General features: G+C 42.4%; 1 protein-coding gene across 1 annotated transcript in view; it reads left to right on the forward strand.

The window, feature by feature from the left end:
- Nucleotides 1-25,676, forward strand: part of fat3a (FAT atypical cadherin 3a) — a 225,322-nt gene that overhangs the window by 85,246 nt on the left and 114,400 nt on the right. The window contains exon 2 of the mRNA XM_083914654.1: nucleotides 1,062-4,388. Coding sequence (XP_083770780.1) covers nucleotides 1,079-4,388 — 3,310 coding nt within the window. The 5' untranslated portion in view covers nucleotides 1,062-1,078. The remainder of the gene's footprint in view (nucleotides 1-1,061; nucleotides 4,389-25,676) is intronic.

The raw sequence follows: 25,676 nt of genomic DNA on the forward strand, positions 1-25,676 counted from the left end.
CCAGCCCCCACTTCCACCCTCACTGACTGAAGTTGACACTGAGATGACAGTTTAAGGTCAGATGAATACTGAAGTGTTGTTTTTGGCATTTCACTCGCTTGGATTCAGGCCTTTCTTCCTCGAATGACTGTTGAGTTGCATTTAAATGCAGGCTGAGGCATTGGTTTGCATTGTTTCAGATGAGGTGGTTTTTGGTCACGCTCGGAAAGCCAAATGTTTTTTTCTTTCAGTCAGAAAAAGACTGAACCAGTTCCTGTTTGAAACAAAAGAAAAGTTTGTACTCTTTCAGAAGCTATGTGCATGTGAGTGTGTTGTTGAAAATGTGTACATTTAGCTGTGTACTCCAGCAGTGTGTTATTATCAGTGCACTCAGACACATTCTGTCCTTTCCCGCCCCATCTCTCCATCCCTTGTGGTGGAAAGTGCAGAGTCATGAAAAATGCAGACCACTTCGGCACTCCTATGGTCACAACATGGCTTTTACTGGATCGGGCTTTTCTCCCAAAGCCCAGATTGGCACATATTTGTGGCTGCTTACTGACTGAACACATTTTTTTTTCTGAAAAAGAGAAGAAAAATCTGAACAAGTTACTTGACTCTCAGTTTCAAATCCATTACCGGTTTGCGTCTGGAGATATTACATGGTTTTGAGACACAGGGCTGCAGTTTCCATGTATTTCAGGAAATGGGTTATGATAGGGTCATGGTGTGGCCGCCTATCATTTTGCCCTCTGCACTTATTTTCTTTAGTGTTTGTTTTGGTGATGTTACTCTTTTCTTCCTAGCCATATAATTATTTTGTTCCTTCTCAAACCACCTCTGGTTTTTCTGAAACTTGCAATTTACTGTTGATGCTGATCTTAGTGTCCAGAGACCTCACAAGGATGGTGTCAGCCTTCATTTGTTTGCCCGGTAACGCCCCCTCCTCTCCCCACTTCCAATCAATCTCTGCAGTCCAAAGGACATGAAAATAATGAATAAATAGTATCCTGTAAATGTTGTAAATCACTCCCCCTGTAGCTAATTTTGTCTCCAACTGTTTCTGTCTCTTTCTGTTTCAGGATGGAGTGATGATGGGATGGATGTGAATATGGGCCAGTGGGCAGGCATGCGAGCCCCTCTCCTTGGCCTGGCCCTGCTGCTGCCGTTGCTGCTCTTCAAGCCACTACCCTGCTGTGGCCAGAACACCCAAGGGGGCCTTCAGGATGGACTTCACTTTGGCTTCACTCAGGCTGTCTATCACGCTACAGTTTACGAGAACTCAGCAGCACGCACCTATGCCAACAGTAAAGTTAAAATGGGCATCCACCTGGCCCAGCGGTCCTGGGAGATCCGCTACAGAATCACTTCAGGTGATGACGAAGGGTTTTTCAAAGCAGAGGAGTATGTGCTGGGGGATTTTTGCTTCTTGCGCATAAGGACTAAAGGTGGCAATGCAGCCATCTTGAACCGAGAGATTCAGGATAATTATGTTTTGACAGTAAAAGCCTCTGTCAAGGGAGAGGCCCTCCTTGAGACCTGGACTAAAGTCAGCATCCAGGTCTTGGATATGAATGACCTGCGACCCTTGTTCTCACCCACCACTTACTCCGTCACCATAGCTGAGAGCACCCCTCTCAGGACTAGCATAGCACAAGTTACTGCCACAGATGCAGATATAGGCTCCAACGGGGAGTTTTACTACTTTTTCAAGGAGAAAATGGAGCTGTTTGCTGTACACCCAACCAGTGGAGTGGTTTCTCTCAGTGGAAAGCTCAATGTTGATGAGCAGAACCGGTACGACTTAGAAATCCTGGCGGTAGACCGCGGCATGAAGCTCTATGGAAACAATGGGGTCAGCAGCACAGCCAAGCTTTTTGTTCATGTAGAGCGCCTGAATGAGCATGCCCCAGTCATGAATGTGGTCACCCACAGTCCCTCGTGGCTTGATAAAAACCCTGTGTATGCCATGGTCACTGTTGAGGACCTAGATGAAGGCTTAAATGGTGAAATAGACACAGTAGTAATTGTCGGAGGAGACCCTTCAGAGCAGTTTTTTGTAGAAAGATCTGCAGAAGGCGAGTTTGCCATAAAGGCCTCAGAGTCAGTAAATTGGGAGACTTACCCTTATGGCTGTAACCTGACTTTGCAGGCTAAAGACAGGGGAGCCCCACAGAAGTTTTCTGCCGTCAAGGTTGTCCACATTATGGTCAAGAAACGGCAGACTGTGGAATCTACATTTGAGAGGGAGTTGTATGATGTTAGTTTGAATGAAATTTCACCCCCAGGCACAATTGTAGAGGCTGTTAAAATCAAGCCAGAGCCTGATGATGCAGAATATATCTTGACACCTTCTGCAGATTCAGCCTTTTTTCAAATTAACACTCTAACAGGCGTAATCTCCACCACTCACTGGTTCTCTCAGATGACCCAGGATGTCTTCAATCTTGAGGTATTGGAAATAGATAGTGAGCTCAAAGTTATAGTGCAGGTAAACATTGTGGATGCCAATGACAACACACCAACATTTGACCAATCCTCGTATGAGGTTCTGGTCAATGAAAGTGTACTAGTTGGGACCAATGTATTAACAGTTTCTGCAGTGGATGAGGATAAAGGTGAAAATGGGTACATAACTTACAGCATTTTCAGCCTTCAGCCATTACCCTTCAAAATAAATCAGTTTTCTGGTATCATCAGCACCACTAAAGAGTTGGACTATGAATCCTCGTCAGAGAGCTTTGTGTTTGTTGTCAGAGCTTCTGACTGGGGGTCACCTTACAGACGAGAGAGTGAAGTCAATGTAACAATCCACCTGGAAAATGTAAATGATAACCAGCCATTGTTTGAGAAGGTAGCATGCCAGGGGGTTATCTCCAGGGATCTTCCAGTGGATCAAGTAATTACCACAATGTCTGCGATTGATATAGATGAATTGGAGCTAGTAAAATATAAGATAATTTCAGGGAATGAATGGGGGTACTTCGACCTCAATCCGGATTCAGGGGTCCTTTCACTGCGACATTCCCTCACCACAGCCAATCCAAAGAATGGCGTCTTTAGTCTCAAAATAACTGCCACAGATGGTGAAAACTTTTCTGATCCTATGTTTGTTAACATCTCACTTGCTCATGGGAAATCTACTCCCAAAAATTTCAACTGTAAAGAGACAAGAGTAGCCCAAAAATTAGCTGAAAAGTTACTCAAAAAGTCCAAAGCTAGCACAAAGCCCAAAATTGAAGAAGGTTTTATTGACCTTTTCTCTGTTAATCGGCAGACGCCCCAATTTGACAAAGCTTTTCCCACAGATATTGCTGTGCGAGAAGATCTAAAGAGTGGTTCGAGTGTGTTCAAGGTCAATGCCTATGATGGTGACACAGGTTTCAATGGTCAGATTCTTTACTCTATTCCAGATGGAAACACTGACAGCTGTTTTACCATTGAGATGGAGACCGGCCTTATCAGTGTCTTTCTGCCTATGGACAGAGAAAAAAGAGATCGTTATCTCCTCAACCTAACTATCTACGACCTTGGCCTGCCACAGAAAACTGCCTGGCGTTTGCTTACCGTCTACATAGAGGATGCTAATGATAATGCACCGCAGTTTTTGCAAGAAGGAGGCTATAGAATTGTTATCCCTGAAAACACTGCCATAGGTACAGATCTCATACAGGTTGAGGCCACCGACAAAGATCTTGGACCCAATGGGGAGATTGTGTATTCTGTTTTGACCAGTACCACCCAGTTTGGTATCAACTACACTAATGGGATAGTGTATGTTGCTGGACAATTGGACAGGGAGTTTGTTTCAGCTTTTAACCTGAAGATTGAGGCCCGGGACAAGGCAGAGAAAGGGGGCCAGAAGTTTTCTGTGACCACTCTGAAAATCATATTGGAGGACGTGAATGACTGTCCCCCACTATTTATCCCCAATGTGTACAAAGCCAGGGCTCTGGAAGATCTTCCAATCGGAACTGTTGTGGCCTGGTTAGAAACCCAGGATCCAGATTTGGGTTTGGGAGGTCAGGTGCGGTACTCCCTAGCCAATGACTTCAATGGATGGTTTGAGGTAGACAGAGCCAGTGGGGCTATTCGGTTGACGAAAGAGCTAGACTACGAGACCCAGCAGTTCTACAACCTCACTGTAAAGGCCAAAGACAAAGGAAGGCCTGTTTCTCTTCTCTCTGTCACTTTTGTGGAGGTGGAAGTCGTAGATGTGAACGAAAACCTCTACGCTCCATACTTTTCCCACTTTGCCTTGACAGGAGTAGTTAAAGAGAATTCCCGGACTGGAACTACCCTACTCCAGGTTATCGCTAATGATGATGACGTTGGCAGAGATGGAGAAATCCAGTACTCCATTCGTGATGGGAGTGGCCTTGGAAGATTTGCTATTGATGAAGAGACAGGTGAGTTTTCTTTAAAAAAATCTCTTATGTGTGTCATGTTTTTAATTAATGCCCAGAGGTAGAACTCAGAAATAACATTTACTTTTGTTATGGTCACATGGTCGCATTTCTTTGTTTACTAGTAGAAAAATATTTTATTTGTAATATATTACTCACAGAATGACGTTCAGACAGGTGAACGTTGTAACTCACAGTACAGGGGAGGATGCCAACAACCTCTGTGTTGCCAAGTAAGATAGTCTTGTGTCTCAGTATGCAGTGTGAAAAACTTTTTTTTTTGCTTTAATGTGTATGTTTGTGGGCTGTCAATGCTGTAGCCTTTATATTTTGTCTTGGCTGACTTTGTGATGCTTCATTCAGCTGTTAAAGTGGAAGGGGAATTTCATTTATGTAGCTTATTAAGAGTTTTCCATGGCTCCTTGTCTTTAGTTGAGAATGAATTAATGGGCTATCAGAGCTCTTTAAAACAAATAACATTGTCATCTGAAAAGACTATGTTATGTTCAGGATCAAATTAATGCTCTAAACGTGTTTTATGTGAGTATTTTCAATAGGCTGTTATGTTGTGGAAACTCTTTGAATACACCACAAAGTCCCAGGTAGCACGTACCGGTTCGATGACTTTACATTTAGCACATAAAGGTTGGATGACTTTTACATTTCAAATGTAATGGAAAATGATCTCTAGACAAGAATGGGGACACCAATGAAATGGCCAGTGAAAAGTTCCTGTACACAAAATACACTGCACCCACCCCATGCTGAATACATCACCTGTCTCTGATTGAAGGACTGAAGGTGGCCAATAGGATTTTTTTCACTTATTCTATATCTAACACACACTTACACACAGACAAACACACACAGACAAACACACACACACACACACACACACACACACACATGGTCGTTAACCCTGCATGGTTGTCCCAAGGTGATGAACAGGAGCAGGGTGGAGGGGAGGATTTATGGCCCTTGTTAGCCAAGCCTTGGCAAGCCCCATAAATCAGCCCCAAGCTGCTGGGAAACGCTACAAACACAATTACAACTTAAGGAGAATTATTCTGGCCTTCACACACACACACACACACACACACACACACACACACACACACACACACACACACACACACACACACACACACACACACACAGACACACACACTCACACACACACACACACACACACACACACACACACACACACACACACACACACACACACACACACACACACATTTTGACCAGCACTGTAAACCATAATGTTGAGCATTATTTTTAATAAGTAAATCTTAATTTTATCATAGGGGTGGGACCTAGGTGGACAGGGTGGGCAAGCAAGTCGTAACTGCTGACTGTGACCAGCTGAGACAGATGATGGGGCGGCTGAGGCTCAGTGGAAGAGCGGGTCGTCTTCTATTCGAGAGATCGGCGGTTCAATCCTCGGCTGCATGTCGAAGTGACACTGAACCCCGAATTGCTACCCGTGCTGCGCATGGGTGTGTGAATGTGGTGTGAATGGTTAGATTAGATGGTATGTAGATCCACTACCATCAGTGTGAATTTCTGCGTGAATGGGTGAATGTGACAAGTTGTGTGAAGAAGACTAGAAAGACGCTATATAAGTCCATTTACCAAAAACACCTCAACTCACAAGGGTACTAAAAGAGTCAATTTCGAAAGTGTCCAAAGCCCGGCCAGATAGTTCTCTGGACAAGACCGAAGTTCCCTGCATTTACTGTCCTTGGGGACTGATTTACCACCAGATTATGTCAAGTCTCAAATACCGCTTGCTCCTCCTGGTGTGGATCCACCTCACGTTGATCCTCCTGGGATTTATCCTCCTGGTATTGATCCTCCTGGTGTGGATCCTCCTGGTGTTGATCCTCATGGTGTTGATCCTCCTGATGTGGATCCTCCTGATGTTGATCCTTCTGGTTTCGGTTTTCCTGATGTTGATCCTTCTGGTTTCGGTCCTCCTGGTTTGGGTCCGTCTGATGCTGATTCCCCTGATGTTGTTCCTCCTGGTTTGGGTCCTCCTAGTTTGGGTCCTGGGCAGGGATGGGTTCAGACATTGTGAACATCAAGGTCTAAGCCCTGAGGGGGGTCTGGGGGTCTTCCCCAGAAAATTTCTAATTTCTTAGATGTGATTTCCTGCATTCTAGTCCATTTTAGGGTGACCTGCTGGACATTGGCAAATTCTAAACCCCTTCTGATTCATAGCCTATATTTTAAGTTGTTTTAAGACTATATACTATTTAACGGAAAGAAACAATAACCACAATTATTCACTTTTAAAGACTCTTATATAAACTACAATGGCAAAATTGAGACAAGAAATGTGAGATTAACTTTCAGTAAATTCAAAGTAGGATTGCAGAGATGGATTGTTTGTTTGTCTGCTTTTTTATATTTTAGAAGTGGAACCCACTGTGATTAGCCAACAATAGGCTCATGATTTTTCCAGATTCACTGAGTGCATCTTCATTGATGCGTGTACTCTCCTTTCAGAATACACGGCAGAAATTGCAGAATCCCGCAGCCCCCGCGAGGAAGGGTGGGCCGCAATCCTAAAGGGCCCCACCCATTACCTTTCAGTCACTGCTCCTCAGATAGTGTTTGCACCGTTACGACGTTTGCATGGATGGTAGCCACTCGCTCATCTGATCAGCTCATTCTATGTGTGCCTGTGTCACTGCAGGCTTCACTCGCTGCGCTGGGCGGGGAAATGAAGTCAATGAATCAGTTAAACACTGTGGATTTCTTCCCATGCAGGCGACATGAAAACTGTTTTGGTTTAGTAAACTTCTGTCAGTCAGCTGGTGGCAGGTTATCCAGCCCTAGTCACTCAGACAGCAGAGACTGACACAAAAAGACACACATGGAGGCTTCGGGTGTGTCTTTTACAGTGATATGCCCATGGTCAGGTCCGATGATCGCTGATGTGCTGACATATGACAGGTCATTGGCTTGTTCTGCTGCTGCTGCTGCTGCTACGGTATCACTGGATTTTGGTTTTGTAAAGAAATTGCTAATGTCCATCTTTTTTAAAGCTTAAAAAAGATCTGGGGCTTTTGAAGTGAGATTGGGGGCTTGAGTCCCAAAAGCCTACCCCCCCTCCCCCCGCACATGGTCCTGGGCTGCAAAAGGCTCTTTATTTGGTGTGTTAGTGTGTATTTAGCACTCTCAGTGTGTAGTTTCTCAGTGTAGGCGTTTTTTTCTCTGGTGTTTCACAACCTAAAATAATGAGGTGGTGGGCGGCTTAATGCTGTTGTTGTGTGTGTTAATATAGACGTGTTGCCAGTAGTTGCTGTAACTGGATAGGCTTAACATTAGAAACCCGCCTTGTCTCCCTACACACTTATACACATATTTACCTTTAAAGCCTAACCTTTCCATGCCATTCTCCTGCCCACTTTGTTCATCAGGAAGCACTTCACATCAAGACTCTTAATCACAGTGTCACTTCTCCCTGGGAACTGCTGTGTTTTGAGAGAAAGTAAGAAGGAAAAGAGGAGGTGGTGAGGGACAATTCATGGCTCCCAATTCTACAGTGATTGATTTCTAACAGACGGGAGGCCACAGCTTTGTTTTCCAACAATACCAGTATTGTGGAGACTTGAATGTGCAGCCAGGAGTTAACAGAGGCAGATAGATGAGTGCAGACAAACACACACACATACTCACTTGTAACAACTGCCATTACAGGTTGACATATAGGCTACTGTAAGATTACTGTTACTGTTTGGATACTGTAAATCCAAATAAAAAAAGTACTGACCTGAGTACTGACCATTTATACAGAGAAAATGGACAATCCAGTTTTTCTGATTCTGATACTGATTTTGAACACAACTTACATTGCGAAGTGCTCTGCTCTCAGACAGACCTTTGCTTTTTGCGTCATATTTTATTATGATTTATGCATGTTACATGATCAGTCCGTAGTTCTGAAGGATCTGAATGTTTTAAAACAATTGGAGAACGGGCCCTGTACTACGGAACAGAATTTGTGGTTAACAAGTTAATTTCAGAGTTAATTCTGTTTTTTTCAAACTAAAGATGAGAGGGCAGAGGGTTAAAGATATGTATTTGAAGATAGATTCTGGTCAGAAGGACTATATCAGCTTCTTGAGCTGTATGTTGCCGGTGTGACACATAGGAGTGGTGCGCAGTCTGCATACTATTCATGTCAAAGCCATTTCATTGTGGATTTGTATGGAAATATCGTCCTACAGAGTGATTGAAGAACTAAAGCTTGTACTTGTTGTACCTATATTTTTATATATAATTTCATGTACTCTCAAGTCTGTTTCACGTCAATAGAGTAATAGAATGCACACATGTAATTATAGCCAGTTCTATTAGTGCCCCAGATAATGAAGTTATTTTATTTTAAAAGACCCAAAAGTCCTTCATATTTACTTTGCACAAAACAAACGTTATCAACTCAAATGTGTCTGCCATGCACCCGATACACTGTTCCATTTAGAGCTGTGCAAGCTGCTACTTCCCATCATACAGTGATATTATAAGCTTATTAATTTACACTTTAACATAGTCTGTGATTTTTTTTGTCAGCGGCACGTCCTGCATTCAGCAGCTGCAGCTGAGTTAATTTTGATGGGAATGTAGTAGTATTTGCCAGTCATGTTTTGGTTGAAGTCAGGTAAACAGTCCATGTGGAGAGCAAAAGAGGCAAGAGTGAAATCACGGAACCCACAGGCTAATGTGTGACGACGATTTAGCTTTTTTAGATGTCAGCTTATAAAGACGCCGTCTCTTAACTCCAACTCCATTTTTGCATCTCAAGTTGCTAATCAGGACATGCCTACTTTATTTTTCAATGTTAATGTTTGTATCAGACACATATCAGGCTATTTCACTTGTAGTCGAGAGGACTCGGTTCACCTTGGCCTCCCCTCCCCTTACTGGTGCTGACCCATTGTGGCTAGCAGACAAGTTAAAAGTCAGACAGAAAAAGAAGGGAGCCTCCTGTATTAACTGTAGCCAGGCTCTATTAACCTGATTTCCTTTTTTCTGAGCTTGTTTTTCTGAATGTCTGTGTATCTGTCGTTAATAAGCACACTGCAACATGTTTGACCATCAGCACACACTAATCACACTCTGGAAATTACACGGAGCGGCACTCCTTCTATTACCATGATTAGTGAATTAATGAGAGCATTTATCATAATTACAGGCTGAGAAGGAGCATGAGTGTCTTTTCCAGTACTTTACTCTGTTGAGGTGTCAGCTGGGACATGGCTGGAGCCTGTGTGTGTGTGTGTGTGTGTGTGTGTGTATGTGTGTGTGTGTGTGTGTGTGTGTGTGTGTGTGTGTGTGTGTGTGTGTGTGTGTGTGTGTGTGTGTGTGTGTGTGTGTGTGTGTGTTTGTGTGTGTGTGTGTTTGTGCTTATTGAAATAAACCTGTGATTGCTTTCAAACAATGCCACAGTTCTTTCAACTGTTTGACTGGACAGAGTGAAGATTGGAAACACCACAGGAAACCACACCATCTTAAAATGGACTCTTTTTTTTAATGCTATTTGATACAGATGTCAGCATATGCAACTTCCTAACACTGCCTCCCACGCTTTTGGCTGTGGTGCATGCTGTTGATGCTAATGCAGCATGATGGGCTTGGCATACAGTCGGTACAACTGCGTACCTAATGTCAAGAACTGATGAAATGGCCCCAATGTGACAGACTTGTCAAATAGCAGGAAAGTACAGGCACAGCAGAATGTGGGAATCCTGGTTGCCATAGAAATGGACAACAATTAGGGAACAGAAATAATCTGGTGTCCAAATATGACATAGACAGCACATACCAAAGTAGTGGTAGTAGTCATGCAGAAGGGAACAGCGGTTCAGTCCCCAGACAGGCAGGGTAAATTTGGGTGTGGAACAGCACTTGCTCCTCCCTAATTGCCAGCATTGATCAGGCTGTGGTCAGGGCAGTTTTGCTCTCCAATCTACAATACTACTACTGTACTTCCATTCTTACTTCTGACTTTTACAATATCATTTGTAGTATCTTAAAATATGAATGAGGACAGTAATAGAGAGGTAACATTTTATTTCTCCGATTTACTGCTTTGTTCTTAATAACAGCGCTCGCACTCCTCATTTTCTATCCAGATCGCTCAACATTCTCTCCGTCTCTCTTACTCTGTCTTGCACGCTTGTTAGACAAATGCTGGATATATACGCTGTTAGATCATGCATGCTTATATACAGGTTACATGACACAATAGTGTAAAGCTAGGCTGCTGTCCGTGCTGGAGCTGCTGGTTGAAAATGTCAGAAAAGAGAAAAGTGGTCACTTAAAAGAAATTGAGCGATTCCTATTTCTTCTCAGAGGTAAATGGGAAGCCAGTGTTCTTGGTGTGTTCACTGAACCTTCCGGTGCTCACTGAAATTTAGAAATCAACATGTGACAGACTTTTGCTTCATCAGCCTGAGGAGAAACTCTGTGGGAAATACGATTTGGGATGAAATCATGTGTTTCATTTTCAGTTGAAATTGATGACAGAATGGGCATTACAGATGTTGCTCCACTGGCCATATTCATTCATGGTGTTGATGAGATTTTGATGGTCTCAGACAGGTTCCTGTTGGTGCAGATGATGGACACTACAGTGAATAACATTTTTAAACCTTTTTTGAAGCACTGGATGGTTGGGGGATGGACTAGACTCAGGGTGGCTACAAATCTCAGTACTAGACTGGAAGAAATATTGTTGAAATTGCACTAATTATTGTTAAGGTTTTGTGGCATTGTAGAACCACTGTTATGTGCAAATTGTAATGCACATGTAAGGACAGTGGGTAGACCAATTGAACGTATTTTATCTCAGGCTGATCATCATCGTTTTTTTATGGACTGCTCATTCTTTGGGACTGTTTCACAATAAACTTGGACTCTTTTAAATTAAAGAAAGGAAAGGAAAGTTGTCATTTATAGGTTATCATGCAATGGTTTTACTGGTCCAGCTCACTTTGTCATGAATGGTTCAGGTATAACACAAAAAGGTGGACCCAATGCAGACACAAACAAAAAGTAAAGTTACAAAATAAACGTTTAATATAATAAACGAACAAACGCAAAAACACTACAGATATACAAACACAAAGACTAACTAAACGAACACGGGAACTAGTGTAGTAGTAGCGGGTGACTCAACATTCACAGGAGCGGCAAGGAGAGGTCCCACCTGTCTTGATTCCAGACGAACAACGCAGGCAGTCAACTGACTGAGACTCGTCAGGATTCCTTCCAGCGTCTGTGAGTGTTTACCGAGGAGTACTCCCTGAAAGGAAACCGCGTGACGCACGGAAAAACCCGGGGGTTCGGTTTCCATGTCTGCGGGGTCCATGTTATGGCCGGACCGTTCTATCATGAACGGTTCAGGTATAACACAAAAAGGTGGACCCAATGCAGACACAGACAAAAAAGTAAAGTTACAAAATAAACGTTTAATATAATAAACGGACAAACGCAAAAACACTACAGATATACAAAAACAAAGACTAACTAAACGAACACGGGAACTACAGGAACAGTAAGACGATGGAAGGTCAGGAGACGGACGGGAACACGGGAAACTACGGAGAAAACAGAAAACAAACACGATTAATCAACTTACTACGGGGAGAGTGAAAACCACAACGAGAAAGGGGATGCCAGTCCGGGGGGAATAGTTTTACCAATACAGGGTCGAAGCCTGTCAGCTTCAGGTATTTAAGGTGTAGAGGTAATCAGCATAAGAGGCTGCAGCTTGGGGGAACGCCTACCGGACCTACACAGGGACGAGGGAGAGAACATGCAGGGAAACACAGACAGGGGGAGACAAACTCACACATAACGGAAGAGAGCAGGGTACTGACAGAACCAGATCATGACACACTTTTTACATTACATGTAATTTAGCTGACGCTTTTATCCAAAGTGACTTCCAATAATTGCATTCAACCATAAGGGTACAAACCCCAAACAGCAAGAATCAAGGTGCGTTAGCTTCAAATTAATAATAACTATGTGCTACATATAAGTGCAACTTTTTTTATTTTAAATGAGCCATCATCTTCTTAACTATGGCACAGTCACTTTCTGCTGTCCGGAAGTTGATGGGGAGCTTGTTCAACCATTTGGGAGCCAGGGCAGCAAACAGTCGTGACTTAGTAAAGTGACTCTGTGTTCCTCTCAGTGAGGGAGCAGCAAGCCGATTGGCCGAGTGGAGTGGGGGAGTTGGGGTGTAGGGTTTAATCATGTCCTGGATGTAAGCTGGACCTGATCCATCAGCAGCATGGTAGGTAAGTGCTAGTGTCTTGAAGAGGATGCGTGCAGCTACAGGAAGCCAGTGAAGGGAGCGGAGGAGTGGTGTAGTGTGTAGTGTGTGTCACTTGAGATCAAACTGGGCTGTGGCCCTTGGACTAAAATGAGTTTGACACCCTGCTGTGGGTTATGGAATGGTTGCTACTACAAACTCAGTTGAAGTTCGCCTGATTTGAGAGCCTCTGCAATCACCACAGTAACTGCCCTCCCCTTACTGCTGAAACAGTGTTATAGTGATCCACGCTGGTTATGTAGATCCCAGTATTTAAAGCAATTCCATCCATATTTGTTGTTGGATTGTGGACATTGAGCGACCAAAGTTTGTGTCATTTCTAGTCAGTGTTAATCTATTAATTCCCCACAAGCACTATCTTTTAGTGATATGCCGATACATCAGCATGTGTATCAGCATTGGCCAATGCGGGCTGCTGTGTTCGCCCATTTGCGTTCATGTGTATCAGCATCGGCCGATGCGGGCTGTTGCGTTCGCCCATAGTTTTCTCCCGTCATTATTTACAGACAGGCGTCCACAGGCAGCTCCGTCTTGCTGGAGACGCCATTTTAAAGTTCAAGAAATGTTCCTTTTTTTAAAATTGAGACATTTGCCATAACATTTGTCATCATCATTGTGTAATTTTTATGATGTAAGTTGAGGGAACAAAAGTAGTATCAGCTCCAAATGTCGGCTCAAGGAAGTCGGCAGTCTGTATCGGTCATTGGCTAAGGCTGATGGAAAAAAATTGGCATTGACCCTAAAAAAATCCATATTGGTCAATCACTACTATCTTTCCCTAACTATACTGCAGTACTATATGTAGATATTGTAAGATGGCATTTGAAAACATTCATATTGAGTATAATTAGTATTATTTATATTTAAATTATTTAAATGCACTTAAAATATTTATGTTTGATCTTGTCTGGCTATAGGGTTACTGTGTCCAGTTATAGTTTATTAAGTGCACTTGCTTTGATCTCTGGAACAAGTTTGTTGGTTTCAGATTGGACCTGGGTTGATTTCATTGCAATATCAGATATAACTAATAATATGTATTTAACCAGGAAGTGGCTTCATATTTTTACCGATGCTTTATATGTTTGCAATTCGTTTCTCTTTTGGGCTGAGGTTGGCCTGCTTGTGGCTTGCATGTGGAGAACAGGGCTGGGCCTCTGGCTGCACATACACAAAACACACACAAACACACACACACACACACACACACACACACACACACACACACACACACACACACACACACAGACACATACTGCAGAGTGCAGAATGTAGGCTAGATTTCCTGCACTGAAGAGAAAAATAACATCGGTAATGATAGCCTGTGGTTGCCCTCAGTGCAGGAGCAGCAAACAGACACCACACACACACACACACACACACACACACACACACACACACACACACACACACACACACACACACACACACACACACACACACACACACACACACACACACACACACACACACATATGCACACACAAACAGTGTATAATTTCAGTGACAAAGCAGTGTGGCTTGGAAAGCAATTAGGATTAAACCTGTGTGAATAGCTATACATCTTGTGGTCATCACAAAACATGCGCACACACACACACACACACACACACACACACACACACTGGAGGTACATTCATACCAGCCTGTTTTCATTCCTAGTGCATCAAATACCACCATTTTATCATGGCCGTCTGCGTTTGATACCGACTGAATGTAAAGCACCAGGCTTTCACTGATTAACCCATCTATGGCCGTTTTTTAGCAAGTGCTCCAGGAATAAGAGCGACAAAGTCTGTATAGGGAGGAGGTCGGGTGGTGGTTAGGTGAAATAAACACAGGACTCTTACCCAGTTGAGCTCAGTTTGTGTCCAATGTGTCCAATGCTTCCTATGTATCCCTTTAGTTACGCTACAAATATAACTGACTCACAATCTCTTCCTTAACCTGACCACGTAATTTAGTTTGAATTCATAACATAATGCAATGTGTTCCCTGTGTTTAAAACAGCAACTGTTCAAGTCAATTGAACACAATGATACAATGTGTTTCCAACATAAGGCACAAACCTTCAGGCATGGTGTTATGATTCAGTGAGCTGCTGTGTGTGTGTGTGTGTGTGTGTGTGTGTGTGTGTGTGTGTGTGTGTGTGTGTGTGTGTGTGTGTGTGTGTGTGTGTGTGTGTGTGTGTGTGTGTGTGTGTGTGTGTGTGTGTGTGTGTGTGTGTGTGTGTGTGTGCGTGCTTGTGTGTGTGCGTGTGAGCGTGTGTCCTAGTTTAGAGTTACATAATAAAAGAACAAACTCCATGAGTCCTGTTGTACTCTTTGGACATGTAGACTCATTATGTGTAAGATCTAATGAAGCAAGTGGCTGGGAGCTACACAAAACAACAGGACACAACTGAAGGAGATCAGGAAGAGAAATCACCTTTTTTCTGTTGTGTTAAAGAATCTCTATTGCTTGTAGAGGTCATCCTGTAACACATGTATGCCTGCAAGAGTGCATATGGATGTTTCTGGGCATTATTATATACAGGGAACAAGACCCCAATACAAATCCTTTATTGATTCACTTTAATAAGGCAACGTTTAGATCATCTAACAGATTCAAACATTGCATTTTATTGTAACCTGATCGTGTGCAGCCCTTCTTTGTTCCCTGCAGTTTAATATTTTTGTCTTGCACATGACTATTTTTCTTTTTTTGGCTGGATGCGCGCACACTTGATCCCTCTTCTGCAGCATTATTTTCACACATTTGTGCCTCTCTTATACTGCTGCCAGACAACAACATGCTGACAACACAGCTGATTTTCATTTACAGTTACTGACTTATATTTTAAAAAGTTATGAGTTGAGACAATGTACATATTGATTTTGGGTACGCCTATTATAGATGTGGATAATGCTGGCAGTCCGTGTTGTCTAAGGTATCGGTGAGATATGGAATCTGATGCAGGAAATCCAGTTGGAGTAACACATTAATGAAATCCAAGGCTTGTCAAACGCCAAACACAACATGTTAGATGTGTTTACCTTAGGCTCGAATACCTGGAATGAGGCGGGTCTATCTCGCCGAAACGCTTGTTTGTTGGCCCTGAGAGAAGCCTGGTTGCTGATTGGATGTAGCTCTCAGCGGGATGTGATGTATGGTAGTACAGACACCACAACAACACGGGGAAGACACTTTTATCTTTTTATTTAGAAAATGATCTGTGCATGTGCAGCTTTGTACAGACTTGTTAAAAGGAACGCTGCAGCGGCCGGGTTGGATTCTGACCTGTGGCCCTTTGCTGCATGTTCCCTCTCTCTCTCTCCCATTTTCACACACACACACACACACACACACACACACACCCTGCTGCAGCGGGGTGACAGCCGGTCTGTCAACAAACACTTTTACGGTACCTCAAATTTTTAAGGCGGAGTGTTTTCTTTCATGTTACTTGTGCGTAAGTTGATGTTGTGAATAATACGGGCCACCTTAAATCAAACTACAGCTATTCTGTAATTCTCACTTTGAGAAAGAATGTAGTGCCGCTGTATCACTGATCAGCTGGTCACCGGCGAGCGAAACCCATTCAGAGTGATAAGTCACCTCCAGAGTCTCCTAAATCCCTCTGGGGAGTTTTTTTTTTGTCATGGAAACACGGCGAGTGAACGACCATTTGAAAGGGAGTGGCCTGAAACTTTCTGAGGGGCCACATTTTACCCTAATGGTAACACACCTATAATAATGCTCAGAGACATGGTTTACAACCCTGGAGAGAAAGCAAAGAGTTAGCAAATGGTTTGATCTTTTATGATGAGGAAAACCATAGAAATGCTGTGTTGCCTTTACAAAGTGACCTATGAGGAATGTGCTTGCACATATTTCATTGGCCCAATGCTGTGTCTTGCCAGGCAAAGTCGTGACAGCTTTGGGTTGGCTCTGTGATGGATTATGGCACATGCTACTGCTCCCAGTCCCTCCCCAGGATCCTACATATGGACTGGTGTACTTTACCATCATTATTTACTGAATCACAGGGGTTGGGGATAATCAGATGGAAAGAAGCCAGGTATCCGCTAGCTGCGAAAACACAGTTTCTCCTGTAAGGAAGCCTCACAGGCCAAACAGAAAATTAAACCAGTTTAACTTTATATTCCCAGATGATGCACTGTAATTTCACTCTTGGAAATTCCTGAAAGCTTGTACTTTCTGCTCTTCAAATAATCAATGCACCCGGCCAGTTGTATCTGTGCGTTAAAGTAGAGGGATCAAGTGAATGACAAAGCCTCATTTCTCTCCTTCCTCCCTCTTAAACACTCTCTCTGTAGCTCTTCATCTCTGTCAGTGTTAACACACACTGCAGCCACTTTCCTCTTCCAGCCCATCCATTATGATTGCTATGCTTGTCTCTTAACTTTTTGCCACAAATGTGTGAGTTTGACTTTGTCACGGTCATTTCAGTCGGTTTCCAATCTGTTGCTGTATGTCTGTGGTCCTCAGGTTTGCTCGGTGTTGTTGAGGACACCAGTTAGGATTCACAACTTGCCAAGAGGGAACATGCGGTGCAAACAAGCCCCAGAGGAGAGCTGATTAGACAGACATGGAGGCACTGGAGGGTATCAGTGCCGCAGTGAGTTGGAGTTAGAAGGTGAAATCAGTGCAGGGCAGAGGTAGTGTGTTAGGGGAATCACACTTTGTTTTCTCATCTGCAGATAAGGAGAGAAAAGGAAAACTGAAATGACTCTGGTCAGACTACCAGTGTTAAAGGATCAATCCTTCTGGTTTCTTCCTATTTTTGGAGGTCTGGCTGTCACTCATGTAGGTAATAATATATTGACCAGCAGTAATGTTTCAGATACTGTTTCAAAATCCTGCCGTTCGTAATAACATTTTATTGTTTTTGCTCAGAAAGATTCTGTGTGTGTGTGTGTGTGTGTGTGTGTGTGTGTGTGTGTGTGTGTGTGTGTGTGTGTGTGTGTGTGTGTGTGTGTGCGTGTGTGTGTGGGTGGGTGGGTGGCTGTGTTGGGTGTGAGAAAGAGACGGAGGAAAGGGAATAATGTAGACTTTCATGTATGTGTCCCTGTCTTCGTCTTTCTTTCCTTCTCGGCTGTTGGGTAGTTTAATTTATAGCAAAACATCACTTTTTTAGTGCACAGTTAATGTCACTACAAGATTACAAGAAAGATTGTAATATGACTGACAGCGGCTGCTTTTCAAACTGGACAGTGGTACTATCTCTGGTACATATATGCTAAATCCCACTGTTCAGAGGCAACGTTTTCTCATCAGTGGGTTCGTATGCTGTCGTATGAAAAGTTATGCACAAGAATTCATATGATATCTTATGACATATGACCTTGGACCGCACTGGTTAAGTTTAGGCAACAAAAGGTGAAGGTTAGGGTTAGGCTTCACAATAATTTGGCTCAGATTAGAAAAAGGTTTGGCTTCGCACTTGGGTGAAAGTCATACTTATACTGTGTCACCTGATTTCCTTATTTTCTCCGGGCGCAATTTCTACAGTAATAAATACATGCATGCATGGATGGACGTTTATATACCCATAGCTCTTCCTTGTTTCCCCGGATGTCAACACTGAATTTTATACACCAAATTTTGCAATTCAATTTGGCCTGTTGAATTTTTTAACTTTGAAGACCAGGCCTTTTCGTTATCCGGCGTGCCCTTTTTGTCAGTCCCTTTTTCTTGAGTTGATTGTGTTTTATTCTTTTTTCATGGTTTCCCCTCAGAAGGCAGAGCATCAGCAGAGGAAGTCTTTTTTTGTGCTAATGTGCTAACCTTTAACTTCACTCATCAGCTGTGTTCCTCTCCCTCATGCTGATAGAGACGTCTCCTCTCCACACATCTTGGCCCAGCACTTTATCGCTCCAATGCTAATGGCTAATGAGGGTTTTACCTGTGGGGTCTCAGGTGCTAATCCCTGCTCATAGCTGAAGGACTAGCTGAGGACTCATTATAACCCTCAGGCAGGCCCGTTTAACAGGAGTCTGATAAAGGCTTCCTGCTGCTCATTTCTCACTAATAGCCTCCTCACAATCTGACATGGCAGACCTCCTGACCTCCACCACCTTCAGCCCTCCCTTTCCATGCATCCATTCCTGATTCCTCCATTACCTTGCCAAACTCCACAGAAGGATGTGGCTATTTTACCGATGGGGGGCCTGTTTGTTTAAGTTTAATGCTGGAGCTTCTCACTTTTCCTGTCTTTCTCCTTTCTTTCTTTTTCTCTCTATCTCCTCCGCTTCCTCTGGCCTCTCCTGAATGATGAATAAGGTAGCACATATAAAGAGTTGACTGTGGTGGAGAGAGAGAGACTGTCTCTCTGTGAAAAGGGCTGAACCAATCCCTCTACAACCTGCATGTTTGTCCTGAATTACTTTTCTGTACTTCAGGGCTCATCGTCTGAGTATTCACACTAGCTAGCATAGCATTACTGTTAAGACAGGCTTACACACACGATATCTAAAGAGTGATATGTCTATAATTAAAGGCCATGGGTGTTATGGATACTGATCTCCACAGAATGAGATCAATTCTTTATTAGGGCCCGAGCACTGATGAAGGTCAGGCCAGCGAAGGCCCTACTGGATTTGCTCTGTTTTCTTCTTATTATTTTTATGTCAAATGAAACGCCTTTTTGTTGGCTTTATCATATTCAAAAACTCACCAAACTTCTAAAATCATTCAGGGGTGGTGAAAATGTATGTATTTCATTGGTTTCAGAATTGGGCGTGACAAACTGACTCACTTGTGCCCCCTAGAATACAGCCCCTACTACCAAATTGCTGTAAATTTATGAAAACCAGTAGGCATATATAACTCTTCAAGATGTACAAAAAAGTGTCTTGGAGCTAAACTCAATAGGAAGTAGGCATTTGAAATTTAACGGCCATTTTCTGACAATTGTACGTGTCATATTTTAACAAACTCCTCCTAGAGAGTTAGTATGATCATAAGACATGTGTGACCAAAAAATACTCTGCTTTTGCGTTTTCACTGGACTGTGTGGTTGTAGCGTGGCCCCAAAGTTACGCCATTGTTGTAACTTGAACATACATTGTCCAATGTCCCTCAAATTTCTCATGATTCATAAGAGTACAGCCCTGAACACAACTCTATCTTATGATTGACTCAAGTTGTTGTATCTTGACCATGCATTGTCTAATTGTCCTTGCATGAATACACCCACATCTCAATGTGGTCTTTCAATTATAGCGCCCCCTATTGGCAAACACTAAATTACAGCCCCTCCCCCAGGATTGACTTAAAATTATGAAATCCTGTAGGCATATATAACTCATCAAGCCAAAATAGCACCAAACCTCTGCATTACGGAATGCACTGGAGTTCATTTCAAGGAGGAAAGAATTGAACCGAACTCCAATGCATTCAGTGATTGACTTGTATGGACTGCCTCTCAATACGGACGTAGCCGACTGCTAAGGTTTGTAGCATCATAAAACAGTATTTTTTAATAAACTCCACGTTCACTAACTACGTTGTTGGTGCTTTGTATTCTGTTTAGGGACTCCTCTAATGCTACTGCAGAGGTTTGCTGTTATTTTGAGCAGTATTAGTGGTTTAAAAAAGACGTTTTGGATGCGTTCACCGCACCGCCCAAGCTATTCAGAATTTGCCATGTCCAGCTGCTAGCAACTCTCCGGGATTTCTCTGTTAATAGATGATCAACGAGAAAAAACTGTTTTGATGGCATATTTGATGAATATTAATGTTGAAAAAGACCATGGGATATAAATACACCGGAATTACACTTTAACATGATCAACTTCAAAATCGGCCAGTATCATCTAAAGACATGTCTGAACAAGCCTGTGAATGTTGTCATTTGTCCAGGTCATCGTTATCCCCAAAGCAATTTCAGTCAAAATCAACTGGACTTGCTTATTTGTCTAGGAAGACGTTTTACCTCTCATCCAAGAGGTTTCATCAGTTCATGTACAGGAAGTTGTTGTAACTTGACCTTTCATTGTCATCTGTACCAAATTTCTCAAAATTTAAAGTCACCAAAGGAGTCCTGTCCTGACCACACCTACATCTCAATATAGAAGAGAGCAACACATGAGGCCACGCCCCCATTTGGGTGAAAACAAACGGCTTTGAATGGCGGTCAATACAAATCCTGCCGTAATCTGTCCTGATTTTGCCTATTTTACGTTAATCGGCCTGGAAATCTCCTGCAATGACTAACGTTATTCAGGCAGACAGCTTTATTACGTCGTTGCCACACGATGATCGGTGTTACATGGATAAAATCAAAGAGTTAGGGAATGTTTGTCCAGTTTACCGGAGGAGAAGTGGGTAAAGGAGGTGACATCCCCACACATTTATTCTACCTCACTGAATCAGCAGGTAATGCAGAACTATGACAACCATCCCTATCTCTGTCGTTAATATACTGTTGTTTTAGTTCAGCTCTGTGAAACCAAACAAACAGCCAAGGCTTCGTTCACCTGAGGTTAACTGAGGGTGAAAATGGACTGTCTTTCTCTGACACACACTCATCTTTTTGACATCATTCTGTCATCTTTCTGCCATCATTCTATCAATAAATATGGAACTATAACTTGTATTTCCCATAGACTGTAATGAATTTCCTCAAATATAATCAGATTTGTTTTTATAAACTGAGTATTTACTCCTGTTTTTCGTATTAGCGCCTATAGGTCTTCTTTGTTTTCACCGGAGAGGGGGCGCTCTCTTATATTGACTCACAGTGATAGCACCCCCTATCTACTTAGGTATGTTAAGGAAAGTAAAGCTGGACTTTTAATCAAGAGCCATCATCAACATCACATTTTGTTTAATACTTTGGTTTATGACCAAATATGTACAGAACTACTGACATTGCCATCAGCCTCAGTTGTACTTTGTGAAGGATGCTAATTCTCAAATGTATGCTAAAATGCAAAGCGCTGATACCTGCTAAACATGTTGGTCAGTCTTGCTGTAGGCAGACGTCTGCCACACCAATGAAACAAGCTCTGTGAGTGAAACGTTTTTCTTTCAAAGCCACACCTGTTTGAAGCTGAATATCAGTCTGTGTTTGTTATGTTTTCTATGGGTATATTTTTTTCCTTTGTCATTTCCAGGTGTGCACATATGTGGGTGTGTTTGTGGTAGGATCAGCCCAGTGTTTGTTTCTTTCTCAGCCTCTCAGGTTCCTGTCCTGTGGACTAAAAGACTAAGCTCTAGAGGTAATACTCTGACTTCAAACCCATGCATATGACCACTTCATTCTGACACTTCATTTTACTTTGTCACTTTCACTCACTCCTTATTTTCTATCTCTACTGGGGATTGGGTTTTTTTCTTTGCATTTTTTAGACGAAAAGTTTGGCCTGGTCAGTAAAAAGAGGAAAGAAAAGTCCTTTGGTGAAGGACAGTAATCTTACAACCCTGCAGCTTGAATGTTGGTGATTTCCTCTCTCATTACATTGTGCTGTTTACTTCAGAGGATTATCAGACAACAACAGAGATCAGATAGAAAACTATTTCTCTACTTCAGCCACGACAAAAACAGCGCAGATATACCGTTCTTACCTTAAAAATAAAAGCTTGAGACACACGCTACGTAGTTAACTGTTTACCAGAGGGAACTCAAATTCATAGCATTCCATTAAGATGAAACTCAATAAAATGTCTTACAGTTGCTCAGTGTTAGCTGTTCCTGGTCAGGAATCACAGAAGGAGACACTTTAACCCATCATAACAATCTTCCTTTCACATGTTCATGTCATATGTTGGTCAGGCCCCCGGAGAAGAAGGCTGCGGTGCTCTATCTTTGGATTGGCACACCCGCTGATGTTGTCACGGTTGAACCGGTTTGGACTGAAAAAAAATAGCGGTCCTCACATTTGGGTTCGGAACGAAGTTTCCAGGTTATGAACCCAGTTATTGAAATGCTTCAGCCGGTTTGAACTCTGGTGCGGGAATCGGAACAGAGCCTGTTCTCTGTCAGTTGAAAAAGGCTATAAATGGTGCTTAATGTTGCAAGCAAACGGTTGAAAGCTCACCCGCTGCTTGAGCCTTTTTCTTTAAACCAAGAGCTCCATCTGGAAACAACATCTAGAAACCACAGATTCTTTACATCAGCACTCAACAGTGTTGTAGACTGAGTTTTTGATGCATTTTAGATGTGTTATCTGGGTCAGATGTTTTCAATTTTGTTTTTAAAGAGAATATACCGGGAACCCCCTTATGTATGTCCCTTGGCATCACAATTGACGGGGCCTATTTTTTTTTACACTTCTGTAGTCTTACTCACGAGAAAAGAACACACGAGAAAAGTATTAGAAAAATGTTGACAGGTGCTAAACCTATTTGCAGATTCAAATAATTATAGATGTGTTAGATTAGAACACAAGCTATGAACTATTATAGATATAAATATTCAAATATTATTTGTTGAACTATGAAGTTTTTTTTTTTTTCCACAGACCCCTTGGTAGAGTGCCATGGACCCCATTGATCTAGATAAACACTCACAGTAAATGTATGTTGTACGTTGTTTTTATGCAAGTGTCAAACCAGACACAATAAGCTGACATGGACATGGGGCAAAGAGTCAAAGTGAATTTGATGTCTGCTTTATGCTGTCATTGTAGTGCATTAGTGAAGTGGTCAACTGAATTTGGGCTAGATGCATACACAGGACCCCCTGTTTGTGAAAATGTTTATTTAACCTTGATTTACCTAGGAAGTCACACTGAGACTAAAAATCCATTTTACAAGTGAGACCTAGCCAATAGAGCATCAAGATGTAACAGGACAACAAGAACAACAACAGATCATAACAATGAAATACAAAATACTTTACAAAATGCATTACATAAAATGGTGCATCGACAAGACAGCAAGTAAAATGTTTGTTGGTTAATTGTAGGCTTCATTAGTACACCATAGCCATGAACATTAAAACATGTACAGCTTTGAAGGAAAAGTGAAGCACGGACTTGTGGTCTATAAAAGGCTGATTACAGAAACAATTCTCATGGTGTATGCATTCCTAATGCTCTCTCTCTCTCTCTCTCTCTCTCTCTCTCTCTCTCTCTCTCTCTCTCTCTCTCTCTCTCTCTCTCTCTCTCTCTCTCTCTCTCTCTCTCTCTCTCTCTCTCTCGCTCTCTCTTTCTCTCTCTCTCTCTCTCTCACACACACCCTCTCTCTAACACACGTACACACACATACATACAGCTAGTCGAAGCAATGTTGCAAATAGGATGCATTTGCCTCCAGCTTTAGTATGTATGCAGACTTTGAGGTAGGCAGCAATACAAATCAGTGAGTGCCTGCCTAGTGAATTACAAGGGGCTTCCACTGGCTTGGATTAGTGCAAATGCTAATCACTGCCTTAATTAATCTTCTCCTAATTCCCAATTAAGCCCGAGACTCACTTCATCTGGCTTGTTGAAATGCACTTCCCCAGATACCCAGCAGCCCTCAGGCCAGTCAGGCTCATGAGCCTTACACCCTATTATTGTGTGCTCTCTATATCTAGGTTTTATAGGTTTGTGGTTGATGGGTCTTTTGGCATTTCCCGAATTTCCCCCCAGGGGGACTATAAAATAGATATCTGTCTATACCTATTGTACTGCAGCTAGAGTCAGGGGTGAAGAGGGGGGGGGGGGGGGGGGGGTCTTTTAGTTTAGGAATCACAGTCATTCCATTTATTGTTCTCAATGTACAAAACTTGTTAGTTTGAAGGACTCTGTCCTGCTTCAGAACTCACTTTATTGGATTAAGTAATGTTTCTTGAGTTGGTCAACTCTAATGTAAAGTTTTGTCACTTCAACTATTTGTAGGTATATAGGCCTTTTATAGGCCCTTTATTTAAAAAACATAGTAGATTTTTAGGACAATTGAATATCAACAGGAAATGCAGCAAAGGCCACCCAAGCGGCTGCGGTGAGGACTCCTTCGTAGCCTTTGTATTTGGGGCTCTTGGTCTACCTATTAAGATATTAGGCCAGGTCTGTGTCATGGCAATATGGGCACTGTGTTCAGATGAATGGTGTTTGGCCTGTCTCAGTGGCCGAAGTCCTCGCAGAATGGAGTATCTGAGATTTACCAAAATTATTTAAACGAAACCCATCATTCAGCGGATTTTGGCAGATCTCCAATACTCTATTCCCCAAGGACTTTCACCACAGAGACAGGTCAAACCCCATTCATCACCGTCTGTGACAAAACTGGATTAAAATGGTTCAAGTATCCCTTTATGATTTCTGGCCCTGAGATCCATGTTTTATTCTTGAGGACCATGTTCAGCAGAGCTCAGTACAGTACTGACATATCTCCATTGGGATGACAGCTTCCGGCTTATCACTACTGCAGAACATGAAACTGATGCTGCTGTGTGTGCTGGCAGCAGCAGCTATAACGGGATGGAGACTGGAAATAGGCTAATAAAACATGGTGCTCCCTGTTGATGTCTCCAATAGTGCTTATGGTGAATACATGAGGAATGTTAATGAATGTTGATAATAGGGCAGGTATTCTGAATGAATGTAAATGTTAGCATACTGTCAATGTAAGTATATATTGTTCTTACTCTTAGAATGTACTGGAGGGCTGTGGCTCTGTAGCCTCGTGAGACCATCCTGATCTTGTTAGCTCCATTGTATTTTACTTGCAGATCAGCCTGCTATTACCATAACTCATCACTGATCATATTTACCACCATAATTATCATCATTGTCATATTCTATCACCTTAGCTGTACTTGTTTCTATTCTACTATATTAACTGCTTTAACATACAAGTCATATTCACATTACTATAGATATGATTATAGTTACTGTTACTCTTGGTTGCTTGCATCTCTGGGACTGTCTCTCTGTCTGTCTTTGTGTGTCTCTCTGTCCATCTGTCTGTCTTTTCTATCTTTCTCTCTCCTTTTCTTCCGC

The sequence above is a fragment of the Echiichthys vipera genome (assembly GCF_963691815.1).
Source record: "Echiichthys vipera genome assembly, chromosome: 5".
In the NCBI taxonomy this organism is placed as follows: domain Eukaryota; kingdom Metazoa; phylum Chordata; class Actinopteri; order Perciformes; family Trachinidae; genus Echiichthys; species Echiichthys vipera.